This window comes from Scyliorhinus torazame, chromosome 30 (assembly GCF_047496885.1).
Source record: "Scyliorhinus torazame isolate Kashiwa2021f chromosome 30, sScyTor2.1, whole genome shotgun sequence".
NCBI classification, from domain to species: domain Eukaryota; kingdom Metazoa; phylum Chordata; class Chondrichthyes; order Carcharhiniformes; family Scyliorhinidae; genus Scyliorhinus; species Scyliorhinus torazame.
The window spans coordinates 17268859-17282870 of NC_092736.1; the positions used below are offsets into that span (position 1 = coordinate 17268859).

General features: G+C 48.9%; 1 protein-coding gene across 1 annotated transcript in view; it reads right to left on the minus strand.

The window, feature by feature from the left end:
* LOC140404402 (potassium/sodium hyperpolarization-activated cyclic nucleotide-gated channel 4-like) overlaps positions 1–14012 on the minus strand; it is a 401801-nt gene that overhangs the window by 305345 nt on the left and 82444 nt on the right. Inside the window, exon 2 of the mRNA XM_072492892.1 lies at positions 10921–11344. Within this exon, the coding sequence (XP_072348993.1) occupies positions 10921–11344 (424 nt within the window). The remainder of the gene's footprint in view (positions 1–10920; positions 11345–14012) is intronic.

The window sequence follows — 14012 nt, forward strand, 5'->3', positions numbered from 1 at the left end:
AGAACGTTCGTTCTGGGATTGTAACCCAGCTGCAAGGTGGATTTCCAGGTCCCGACCCTGCATCGCAGGGATGGCCAATTAGCGAGTATGGCGTCCCTTCTCCACCCAATTAAATTGTTATCCTCTCCCGCCGCGGCAGCTGGTGGAGTTTGAATTCAATTAATAAATATGGACTATAAAGTGAATCTTAGTAATGGTGACCATGGAACCATTGCTGCAAACACCCACCTGGTTCACTAATAACTTTCAGGGAAGGAAATCTTACCCGGTCTGGCCATCGTACCCGGCCTGGCCTACTAGGACAGCCTGGTAGCACAGTGGTTGGCAATGTTGCTTCATAGCGCCAGGGTCCCTGGTTCGATTCCCGGCTTGGGTCACTGCCTGTGCGGAGTCTGCACGTTCTCCCCGTGTCTGCGCGGGTTTCCTCCGGGTGCTCCGGTTTCCTCCCACAAGTCCCAAAATACGTGCTTGTTGGGTGAATTGGACATTCTGAATTCTCCCTCCGTGTACCCGAACAGGCGCCAGACTGTGGTGACTAGGGGATGTTCACAGTAACTTTGTTGCTAATGTAAACCTACTGACACTAATAAAGATTATTACATGGGACTCCAGATCTGCAGCAATGTGGTTGATGTCGGACCCCTCTCTGAAACACAGTTCAAAGGCAACTTGGGAGAAACCAATGCTGACCTTACCACCAAAGAATGATTCAATTAAAAATGAAATCGTTCTTTCACGATTTCAAAGCTGATTTACAAAGAAAGCATTGTCGGGTAGCATCAGCTGTAATGTGGTGGCCCTGCTGATCAGATTTGTATTTTCCATTCTCTGTGCCATAGTAAAGCAAAAGTGGTAATTACGCAGTGAACAGAAGGAAGCCATTCTGCCCATCGCCCCTGTGCTGTCTCTTTGACAGAAGTAGCCAATTAGCCTAATGCTAACTTGCTCTTTCCTCCCTCCTGCATCTTTTACCCGCTCCATTTGGAAAGTTACCATCGAATCTGCTTCCAGCTCCCTTTCAGTCCCTGATTTCCAGATCACATTAACCTGCTGTGTAAATACGGTACCCACCATCTCTTCCTCTGATACTTTTGCCAATCGCATTAAACTGGTATCCTCTGGTTACTGATGGTTCTGCCAGCGGAAACAATTTTGCCCGATTAACTCTTGTCAAAACCCTTCATCATTTTGAGCACCTCAATTAAATCTCCCCTTAATCTTTCTTCTTCGCTCTAAGGAAACCAAACCCAGCTTCTCGGCTCTCAAAGGCGCATAATCAAACGAAAAGTACGGCCATAAATATTTATCGCCACAAAATGAAATATGGAAGCACAGCTGACTTTTATCTGGGTTAGATACTTTCAGCAATAATCATACAGAAAGCAACTCAGTCAAAGGAGAAACGCGGGCTTATTTTTACAAGCAGAAGGTTAGCACAGTTATATCAGCATCTGGACGTATCACTAAATATAGCATTTGGTGCTTTGTCAGAGTGCTGTTTGAATGGAGCATTTATAGCTTGCTGTTCCAGGAGGTAGCACCACCTATTTCAGTGAAAGTGTTTTGCATGTTCCTTTTATTCCCCCTGCCTTCCTTTCTAACCTCCCCCTCACTGGAGGAAGTTGACTAATGGCCTGACAGCCCTCTTCTCCGGTTCTTCTATCTGGGCCGTCAGTCTTGCGATTACCCATGAGGGCTCTTAACATGCTAAGTTGCAAAATTGAAAGTTTTCTTTGCCCGCAAAGTCGGTGATTACACTGGGTGTGGTTCCCCAGCCCAGAGAAAGTGGGACCACCTTTGTCTAAGGTGTTCTTTCTAGCCCCTCCCCCATATGAGATGAGCAGAGGGCAATGTGATCATAATAATCTTTATTAGTGTCACAAGTAGGCTTGCATTATCACTGCAGTGATGTTTTGGATAATTGGGGCTCATTCTGGAGCCGGTGGGACCTCTACAAACGGGATGGTCTACACCTGGACCAGAGGGGTACCAATATCCTGGGGGGGGAATTTGCTCATGCTCTTCGGAAGGGTTTAAACTAGTTCAGCAGGGGCTTGGGAACCTGAATTGTAGCTCCAGTATACAGGAGGTTGAGAGTAGTGAGGTCATGAGTAAGGTTTCAAAGTTGCAGGAGTGTACCGGCAGGCAGGAAGGTGGTTTAAAGTGTGTCTTCTTCAATGGCAGGAGCATCCGGAATAAGGTGGGTGAACTTGCGGCATGGGTTGGTACCTGGGACTTCGATGTTGTGGCCATTTCGGAGACATGGATAGAGCAGGGACAGGAATGGTTGCTGCAGGTGCCGGGGTTTAGATATTTCAGTAAGCTCAGGGAAGGTGGTAAAAGAGGGGGAGGGGTGGCATTGTTAGTCAAGGACAGTATTACGGTGGCAGAAAGGACGTTTGATGAGGACTTGTCTACTGAGGTAGTATGAGCTGAGGTTAGAAACAGGAAAGGAGAGGTTACCCTGTTAGGGGTTTTCTATAGGCCTCCAAAAAGTTCCAGAGATGTAGAGGAAAGGATTGCAAAGATGATTCTGGATAGGAGCGAAACCAACAGGGTAGTTGTTATGAGGGACTTTAACTTTCCAAATATTGGCTGGAAACTCTATAGTTCGAGTACTTTAGATGGGTCCGTTTTTGTCCAATGTGTGCAGTAGGGTTTCCTGACACAGTATGTAGATAGGCCAACGAGAGGCGAGGCCATATTGGATTTGGTACTGGGTAATGAACCAGGACAGGTGTTAGATTTGGAGGTAGGTGAGCACTTTGGTGATAGTGACCACAATTCGATTACGTTTACTTTAGTGATGGAAATGGATAGGTATATACCGCAGGGCAAGAGTTCTATCTGGGGAAAGGCAATTATGATGCGATGAGGCAAGACTTAGGATGCATTGGCTGGAGATGAAAACTGCAGGGGATGGGCACAATGTAAATGTGGAGCTTGTTCAAGGAACAGCTACTGCGTGTCCTTGATAAGTATGTACCTGTCAGGCAGGGAGGAAGTGGTCGAGCGAGGGAACTGTGGTTTACTAAAGCAGTCGAAACACTTGTCAAGAAGAAGAAGGAGGCTTATATAAAGATGAGACGTGAAGGTTCAGTTAGGGCGCTCGAGAGTTACAAGTTAGCGAGGAAGGACCTAAAGAGAGAACTAAGAAGAGCCAGGAGGGGACATGAGAAGTCTTTGGCAGGTAGGATCAAGGATAACCCTAAAGCTTTCTATAGATATGTCAGGAATAAAAGAATGACTAGGGTAAGAGTAGGGCCAGTCAGGGACAGTCGTGGGAAGTTGTGCATGGAGTCCGAGGAGATAGGAGAGGTGCTAAATGAATATTTTTCGTCAGTATTCACAAAGGAAAAAGACAATGTTGTCGAGGAGAATACTGAGATTCAGGCTACTAGACTAGAAAGGCTTGAGATTCATAAGGAGGAGGTGTTAGCAATTCTGGAAAGTGTGAAAATAGGTAAGTCCCCTGGGCCGGATGGGATTTATCCTAGGATTCTCTGGGAAGCTAGGGAGGAGATTGCTGAGCCTTTGGCTTTGATCTTTAAGTCATCTTTGTCAACAGGAATAGTGCCAGAAGACTGGAGGATAGCAAATGTTGTCCCCTTGTTCAAGAAGTGGAGTAGAGACAACCCCGGTAACTATAGACCAGTGAGCCTTACATCTGTTGTGGGAAAAGTCTTGGAAAGGTTTATAAGAGATAGGATGTATAATCATCTGGAAAGGAATAATTTGATTAGAGATATTCAACACGGTTTTGTGAAGGGTAGGTTGTGCCTCACAAACCTTATTGAGTTCTTTGAGAAGGTGACAAAACAGGTGGATGAGGATAAAGCAGTTGATGTGGTGTATATGGATTTCAGCAAAGCGTTTGTTAAGGTTCCCCACAGTAGGCTAATGCAGAAAATACGGGGGCATGGGATTCTGGGTGATTTAGCAGTTTGGATCAGAAATTGGCTAGCTGGAAGAAGACAAAGGGTGGTGGTTGATGGGAAATGTTCAGACTGGAGTCCAGTTACTAGTGGTGTACCACAAGGATCTGTTTTGGGGCCACTGCTATTTGTCATTTTCATAAATGACCTGGAGGAGGGCGTAGAAGGATGGGTGAGTAAATTTGCAGATGCACTAAAGTCGGTGGAGTTGTGGACAGTGCAGAAGGATGTTACAAGTTACAGAGGGACATAGATAAGCTGCAGCGCTGGGCTGAGAGGTGGCAAATGGAGTTTAATGCAGAAAAGTGTGAGGTGATTCAATTTGGAAGGAATAACAGGAAGACAGAGTACTGGGCTAATGGTAAGATTCTTGGTAGTGTGGATGAGCAGAGAGATCTCTGTGTCCATGTACATAGATCCCTGAAAGTTGCCACCCAGGTTGAGAGGGTTGTTAAGAAGGCGTACGGTGTGTTAGCTTTTATTGGTAGAGGGATTGAGTTTTGGAGCTGTTGCAGCTGTACAAAACTCTGGTGCGGCCGGATTTGGAATATTGACTGCAATTCTGGTCGCCGCATTATAGGAAGGATGTGAAAGCATTGGAAAGGGTGCAGCGGAGAGTTACCAGAATGTTGCCTGGCATGGGAGGGAAGATCTTATGAGGGAAGGCTGAGGGACTTGAGGCTGTTTTCGTTAGAGAGAAGAAGGTTAAGAGGTGACTTAATTGAGACATACAAGATGATCAGAGTATTAGATAGGGTGGACAGTGAGAGCCTTTTTCTTCGGATGGCGATGGCTAGCACGAGGGGACATAGCTTTAAATTGAGGGGAGATAGATATAGGACAGATGTCAGAGGTAGGTTCTTTACTCAGAGAGTAGTAAGGGCGTGGAATGCCCTGCCTGCAACAGTGGTGGACTCATCAACACTAAGGGCATTCAAATGGCCATTGGATAGACATATGGACGATAAGGGAATAGTGTAGATGGGCTTTAGAGTGGTTTCACAGGTCGGCGCAACATCGAGGGCCGAAGGGCCTGTACTGCGCTGTAATGTTCTATGTTCTATGTTCCTGCAAACATCCCCTAGTCACCACATTCCGGCACGTGTTCGGGTACACTGAGGGAGAATTCAAAATGTCCAATTCACCTAACAAGCACGTCTTTCAGGACTTGTGGGATACACCGGAGCACCCGGAAGAAACCCACACAGACACGGGGAGAATGTGCTGACTCCACACAGACAGTGGCCCAAGCCGAGAATCGAACCTGGGACCTGATAACCACTGTGCTACCGTGCCGTCCATGCTTACCAGATATTACTTACCAAAATGACCTTCATGCATATGTCACTTGTGTGCAGAGTCTTCACTAGGGAAGCCACGGTTCAAAGCCCTGTCCCTGTTGTCAATTCACCACATCGATGGGCCTTGGTAAATGGACCCTGGTAGAAGTCTGCACATGATTGTGGTTAACGTGGGGACCTTGGGGTCACCATCATTGTCCGCATGAGCTTGATGGGTTGGTAGAGATAAGCCATGATCTGATTGATTAGCGGAGCAGGCTCGAAGATCTGAATTGCCTACTTCTGCTCCTAATTCCTATGAACCTACGTATTCAGATTTCAACACACTGCAGCCACCTTCATGAACAGGAGGCGCACAGTCTTCCTTTGCCTCATCTTCCTTTGCCTCTTCTGCCTTTGAGAACCTTTAAGACGGCACTTTGTCTGGTGCCTCCCCCTGATCTTGCTGCCATGCAGGGCTCGACCAGGAGAATGGAACCCCGAAGGCATTGCTCAAAGGATTGTCGAAACATATCGGCATGTCAAGGCGATGATCCATGGAGATGATGAGGAGATCCAACATTGGATCAGCTGCACTGGCCCAGGGTTCTCCAAAGTACGGCAGAGAGTGTTAGGCAACAACGACTTGCACGAGTCAACCAAAGTTCAAGTGGACAAAGCAGTTGTTGTCACCACACTCCTGTAGCTGCAGTGAAACCTCGGCTGAGCATCAACATCACAAAAGAGAGCTAGAGAAATTCAATTAGCAAATCCTCCACCACGTTCTCCAGATACAATGAGAGAACCATCGAACGAATGTTAGTGTGCTTATTGAAACCAGCTCGACAAATAATCAGACAAAACCCCCTTTACAAAATTAACTTCAATAGAGGGGACACCGTGTCTAGGTGACCAAAAACTGTTTCCCCCACCAAGTCCTGTTTTCTCAATTTTCAACTGACCAATGGGCAATAAATACTGGTCTAGCCAATAAAAAAGAAAGGTTTTGTCTCGCCAATGTCTAGTTGAATCAAGAGTTCATCACTTTTTATGTCTCTTTTTTAATGATATCGAGACGCAGCGTAGCAGCAAAGCCAACACCGATTTGGGCTCTAATCTGGGATCTTTCTGTTCTGCATGGTTGAGCTCCCGCTGAGGGAAGACTGAATTGACGGACGGAGTTGCTGGGGAGCGTGGGGCATTATTCAATCGTTCATCAGGGGTGACTTTCGACCATTGGGGTAAGTGAAGACATATTCTTCATGGCAAGGCGAGACACTGAAAGATCAAACTTCTCAATCTACCTCTGGTTCATTGCAAAGTGATGCAGTGTGCTCCTTCAGGCATTTGTTTTCAACTCTCTAAAAATGATTAATGATAATCCAGGCGAGTGCCACTATTATGAAAATTTCAACCTAGATGTCAAATGCGGATTATATCTTGTGTCGCTGGCTTGTATCTACTGCGTATATCTAATGCTTGCAGTATTATTTCCATACCCTAGTTTAGAACTCAGTGCACCAAACGGTTTGATGAGACACATATTTCAAAGGTTTTTTTTTCTGTTTGAGTATTTGCATGTTTTTCATGTGCTGCTGTTAATGGGGACGGTCATCGAAAGTATGTTTCAAAACAAAAAACACCAACAGCCGCTGAGTTGAAATTTCGGTACTTGTTCCTCACCTCAGACCGTCCTACGTCTCTCCCAGAGTGAAGCCAACAAGACGGGAAATGCACCGCAACATTGTTCTGGATTCCAGCGATTACCGTGGAAACTATGCTATAAATGGACAATAAGTGCCTGCAAATTGGGAGTTGGGATTTTGCAACCCCACCCCCACCCCCCAAGCCTACTCTGTCATTTGATAAGATCATGGCTGACCTGTGTTTGGGCTTCATCCAACTTCAACATCCGTCTTGCCCACCATAGCCTTTTAACTCCACTGTCGATCAAGAATCTAACTCAGCCTTAGAGGTATTCAATGATCTCTGAGGAAGAGAATCCGACTAACCAACAACCCTCTGAGAGAAAATAAAGTTCTCCTCACCTCCGTCTTAAATGGGAGACACTTCATTTTAAACTGTGCCCACCCCCCCCGCACCGCCCCCCCTCCCCCCTCCATTCTACCCTCTGCCACAAGGGGGAAACATCCTCACAGTATCCGCTTTGTCAAGTCACCTCACGATCTTATGGGTGGGATTCTCCATCCCACCACACCGGTCTTCTGGCACAGCAACCACCCCCCACCCCCAGCCTGGGCAGCGGTATTCTCTATCACGGCACAGCCGGTTAACAGGGTTCCCCATTGATGCACCGTCAATTACTACAAGACGAGAATGGTGGAACAATCGAGGCTTTATTGAACAAGATGTTGTGCCTCTTGTAGCTGGAATCAGAATGGCTGCAACGCCGGAGAGCACACACTTTTATACGGCGCCTGCTGGGCGCAGCCAGCAGGCAGGGATTTACCACTGTACCTCTAATATACGGGCAGTGCCGTAATACATATAATATACCACGAGTGGTGACTACCACACCCATTCTGGGCGCTTCCAAGCTGTCAGCGAAACGGAGGATCCAGCCCTTTTTATTTTAATAAGATCACCGTTCATTCTTCTAAATTCTAACCGGCCCAACCTGTCCAACCTTCCCTCAAGAGATAGCCACTTCATCCCAGCAATCAGTCATCTATACCTCCTCCAAACAGCTTCAATTAGAATCATATCCTTTCTTAAGCAAATCGAAGCAGGTACTAACTTGGAATCAGAATAATATTGGCTAATATTGGTTTGCATCTGATACAGAATGTTGGTTTATAATATCAGTTAATTTTGCTAACTTGGCATGTCTGAATAATGTTGGTATCAGTGTCAGAGTGTAAAACTCCATCGGAAAGGTCTACAGGAGCAACATAACGAGAAGTCATTGGTGCGGTGGTATTGTCACTAGATCAGGAATCCTGTGACCCAGGGTAAATCTCTGGGAACCCGATTCAAATCCCTCATGGTAGATGCTGTAATTTGAATCCACTAAAAATCTGGAATTACAAGTCTAAAGGATGACCATGTCGATTATTGTAAAAAAAAACATGGGCGCGATTCTCCATGTCGGAGAATCCCCCACCAGGTCGGAGAATCACAGGGGGTCGGCGTGAATCCCGCCCCCGCCGTGTCCCGAATTCTCTGCCACCGGAGATTCGGCAGGGGGCGGGAATCGCGCCGCGCCGGTCGGCGGGCCCACCCCCGGCGATTCTCCGGTCCGCGAAGGGGCCGAAGTCCCGCCGCTGTCAACCCACACCAGTCGGCATGGATTGAACCACCTTTTGAACGGCGGGACAAGGCGGCGCGGGCGGGCTCCGGGGGCCTGGGGGGGGGGCGCGGGGTGATCTGGCCCCGGGGGGTGACCCCACGGTGGCCTGGCCCGCGATCGGGGCCCACCGATCCACGGGCGGGCCTGTGCCGTGGGGGCACTCTTTTCCTTCCGCCTTCGCCATGGTCTTCACTATGGCGGAGGCGGAAGAGACCCCCTCCACTGCGCATGTGCGGGGATGCCGTGAGCAGCCGCTGACGCTCCCGCGCATGCGTCACCCGGCGAAGTCATTTCCGCGCTAGCTGGTGGGGCGGAAATCAGTCCGGCTCGGGCCTAGCCCCTCAAGGTGAGGGCTCGGCCCCTCAAGGTGCGGAGAATTCCGCACCTTTGGGGCGGCGCGATGCCGGACTGATTCGCGCCGTTTTTGGCGCCGGTCGGCGGACATCGCGCCGATTGCGGAGAATCCCGCCCCATCTGTTTCACAAATGCCCTTTTGGGAAAGAAATCTGCCATCCATACCTAGTCTGGTCAAATGTGACTGCAGATCCATAGCAATGTGGTTGACCCACAAAAAGGCTGGTCCCCTGCCAGAGATGCCCATATCCCATGAGTGTTTGGCCCTGCCTGATAACTTTGGAATCTTCCCTGATTAGTCTTTCCCAGTGTTAGGAAGGAGTTGATTTTGGTGATGGAAATTGGGAATGATCTGATCAAAAATCCTTGGGGCGCGGGGGGGTCATCACAATAGTGGCTGCATTTCAAAAGTACTCCGCTGCCCACAAGGCGCTTTGGGCATCCAGTGGTCGGAGAGGCGCTACATTAATGCAAGCTCTCCTTTCTTTTCACTCTGTGTGACTCATCATTCCACCTTTACCCTTAAATATCAGGTCACTAATTAATCTTGTATGCACAATTAAAACCAAATAAAACTGTCTGTTTGGATTAATGACTTTGTTAACAGCATACAACCACATTAACCAGCTTGCTAAAAATAATACCGTCCTCAAAACTTCCTCCATAGCAAATACATCAATTTTACTTAATCCAATGAACAAGAGAATCTTTATCAGGAAAATATTCCTTTCCTGCCACTTCTATGGCTTTGGGAAAAGCTACAGTGGGCAGACTTTAACGTGGCTCACTATTACAGCCCCAATTCGATAGTTCAAACTTATTATCATTGCATGTCACGGCTCGAGAACAATGTTCCATTCTCCAGAGAGGCGTCTCAAAGGGTTCTCACCTCTGGTTCAATAGGCTCAGGGACTTGAGTGCATATTCTAGGTTGATATCCCAACAACCAATAACTGGGGGTAGTGCTGCACCGTCAGAGCTCCTGCATCTTTCGGGTTAAGATATTAGACTGAGTGGGTTGCCTACGTTGTAAGCATACGCCAGATCTAAAAGGCTCTATTGCAAGAAGAACAGGGCAATTCTCCTCAGTGTCCCACTGACAGTATGTACCTCTAAAACAACAGCTTGAAAACAGGTGATCTGATCGTAGTTGTTTGTGGGATCTTCCTGTGCGGAATCTAGCTGTTGCATTTCTTCCATTCAAACAGGCTGCACATGCAATGTACATCACCGGCTGTAACGCGCTTTGTAAGGCCGTAAGATATAGGAGCAGAATTAGGCCATTCAGCCCATTCATTCTGCTCCACCATTCAATCATGGCTGATATGTTTAGCATCCCCATTCTCCTGCCTTCTCCCCATAACCCCTGATCCCCTTATTAATCAACAACCTATCTTGGTCTTAAAGACACTCGGTGATTTGGCCTCCACAGCCTTCTGCGCAAAGAATTCCACAGAATCACCACCCTCGGGCTGAAGAAATTCCTCCTGATCTCTGTTTTAAAGGATCGTCCCTTCAGTCTGAGATTGTGTCCTCTGGTTCTAGTTTTTCCGACTGGTGGAAACATCCCCTCCACATCCACTCCATCTAGGCCTCTTTGGGACATCTGCAGGTCACGACAGGTGCTGTATGAGCACAAGCCTGCCTTTATTCATGTGGTACCCCACCATAGACGCTGAAAGAAATGCTCGCAGTGCTTCAGGATTGGAAACTAAAGGACTGAAGATCTGGAGACCACAACAGAGACCGAGGACCATGCAAGCAAATGGCTGTGATTGGTATGGAAGGAGAAGGTGGCCACCACATGGCCTTGTCCCTGAGAGCGAGGAGGCAAGTTACAAAAACCTCACAGAACCCACTGCCACCTTCCTCAGGGTGACCGTGAAGGAGAATCCCAGGCTACATTGCACAATACAGATTAATTCCCCGATTCGGCACCAGAAACCATTTCCAGCCACTTGCAATTTTTAGCCTGGGTTGAAAATGCCCAGACTCCCTCAAGAGTCGTGACAAAGGCTTAGATAAAGAAGTGGAGGCTTACCTCTTCCCATTGATGGATGTAACGAATCAGCCTGGATAACCGCAACAGCCGGAGAAGACTGAGAATTTTGGTGAACCTTACGATTCGCAACGCCCTGGCAGTCTTATAAACCTCCGAGTCGATCCTCGTTTCAACTATTAGAAAAATATAGTCCACTGGGATGGAAGATATGAAGTCTACCACAAACCAGCTTTTTAAGTACTTCATCTTGATCCTCTGCGGGTCTAAAATGATCTCCGTGTTGTCCTCCACAACAATCCCAGTTCTGAAATTCAACACTAGATCGACAAGAAAGAAGGTGTCCGACACGACGTTGAAGACTATCCAGGGGGTGGTGTTTTCGTCCTTGAAGAAGGTGATCCCCACAGGAATGATGATCAGATTTCCCACCATGAGGAGGAGCATAGCCAGGTCCCAGTAGAACCTGTCGGGGGAAATACAGCAATTTTTAGTTTCAAGCATCACTGAATTGAAAAGTAAAAGCACTTTAATGTTACTGAGGGCCGTGACTCCCCGGCCTTTACCCACCGGCGGGATGTTCCGGTTCCACCGAAGGTGACACCCCACACCCGCCGCAGCGTAGTTCCCCAGCGGCGGGATGGGAGAACCACGTATAAGGCTGCAGACTTCGGTGAGGCTGGAAGATCCTGCCGGCAACCAATGGCGAACTACGTTAGCCGCCGGAAAGCATACGGTGGGGAGGTATGGAAACCCCAGCCAATAGAATTATGCAGAAGGTATGCACAGAAAGAACGCACATCCCAACTAGTCCATAGCAGACCCATAGCTCATGCAAAGTGCCTCGAGAACATTGAACATACAGTGCAGGAGGCCATTCGGCCCATCGGGTCTGCACCAACCAACTTAAGCCCTCACTTCCACCCTATCCCCGTAACCCAATAACCCCAACCAGCCTCCCCGAACAGGTGCCGGAATGTGGCGACTAGGGGCTTTTCACAGTAACTTCATTGAAGCCTACTTGTGACAATAAGCGATTTTCATTAAATTTCATTGACGTTTTTGGTCACTAAGGGCAATTTATCATTGCCAATCCACCTAACTTGCACGTTTTTGGATTGTGGGAGGAAACCGGAGCACCCGGAGGAAACCCACGCAGACACGGGGAGAACGTGCAGACTCCGCACAGACAGTGACCCAGCGGGGAATCGAACCTGTGACCGTGGCGCTGTGAAGCCACAATGCTAGCGACTTGTGCTACCGTGCTGCAGATTGCAGATTGCAAACATCCAAACCTCCAAACCCAACAACCACAGTTTCAGTCTTCCCCGACATAATAATAATCTTTATTAGTGTCACAAGTAGGCTTACATTAACACTGCAATGATGTTATGTGAAAATCCCCTAGTCGCCACTCTGCGGCGCCTGTTCAGGTACACTGAGGGAGAATTCGGAATGTCCAATTCACCTAACAAACAAGTCTTTCGGGATATTGTGGGAGGAAACCGGAGCAGCCGGAGGAAACCCACGCAGACACGGGGAGAACGTGCAGACTCCGCACAGACAGTGACCCAAGCCGGGAATCGAACCTGGATCCCTGGCGCTGTGGAGCAACAGTGCTAGCCACTGTGCCACCTTTAAGAGCACATGTAATGCACCTAAACCTCAATTAATAAAACTTTCTTTTGCTCTAACGTAAAAAGTCACCATACTGCCAGATGACCACAGGCTGCTTTCCCCTTTGGAGGAGGAGAGCAGACTGGTGGTGTTTTAACCCGAGGGTCACCACACCTCAGGCGGGATTGAGAAGGCGGGGCCTTCATGAATCACTTCAGCCAGCACGGGAATTGAACCCATTCCGTTGGCCTTGCTCTGCATCGTAAACCAACTGTCCAGCCAACTGAGGTAACCTGGCCCTCTGATGTATATACCTAACGATTGAGAATTTAATGAACTCAAATCTGATAACTTCTGGGGCGTCATTCTCCGACCCCCTGCCGGGTCGAAGAATGGCCGTTGGCCGCCGTGAATCACGCCCCCGCCCCCGCCGAAGTCTCCGGTACCGGAGATTGGGCGGGGGCGGGAATCGGGCCGCGCCGGTTGGCGGGACCCCCCGCTCAATTCTCCGGCCCGAATGGGCCGAAGTCCCGCCCAGAAATTGCCTGTCCCGCCGGCGTAAATCAAAGCTGGTATTTACCGGCGGGACAAGGCGGCGTGGGCGGGCTCCGTGGTCCTGGGGGGGGCGCGGGGCGATCTGACCCCGGGGGGTGCCCCCACGGTGGCCTAGCCCGCGATCGGGGCCCACCGATCCGCGGGCGGGCCTGTGCCCTGGGGGCACCCTTTCCCTTCCGCCTCCGCCATGGCCTCCACCATGGCGGAGGCGGGAGAGACTCTCCCCACTGCGCATGCGCGGGAAACTGTCGGCGGCCGCTAACGCTCCCGCGCATACGCCGCATTTCCGCGCCAGCTGGCGGGGCAACAAACGCCATTTCCGCCAGCTGGCGGGGCGGAAATCCCCCCGGCGTCGGCCTAGCCCCTCAATGTTGGGACTCGGCCCCCAAAGATGCGGAAAGAGTAGGACCAGTCAAGGACAGGGATGGGAAGTTGTGTGTAGAGCCTGAAGAGATAGGCGAGATACTAAATGAATATTTTTCGTCAGTATTCACTCAGGAAAAAGACAATGTTGTGGAGGAGAATGCTGAGCTCCAGGTAAATAGATTAGATGGCATTGAGGTACGTAGGGAAGAGGTGTTGGCAATTCTGGACAGGCTGAAAATAGATAAGTCCCCGGGACCTGATGGGATTTATCCTAGGATTCTCTGGGAGGCCAGGGAAGAGATTGCTGGACCTTTGGCTTTGATTTTTATGTCATCATGGGCTACAGGAATAGTGCCAGAGGACTGGAGGATAGCAAATGTGGTCCCTTTGTTCAAAAAGGGGAGCAGAGACAACCCCGGCAACTATAGACCGGTGTGCCTCACGTCTGTAGTGGGTAAAGTCTTGGAGGGGATTATAAGAGACAAGATTTATAATCATCTAGATAGGAATAATATGATCAGGGATAGTCAGCATGGCTTTGTGAAGGGTAGGTCATGCCTCACAAACCTTATCGAGTTCTTTGAGAAGGTGACTGA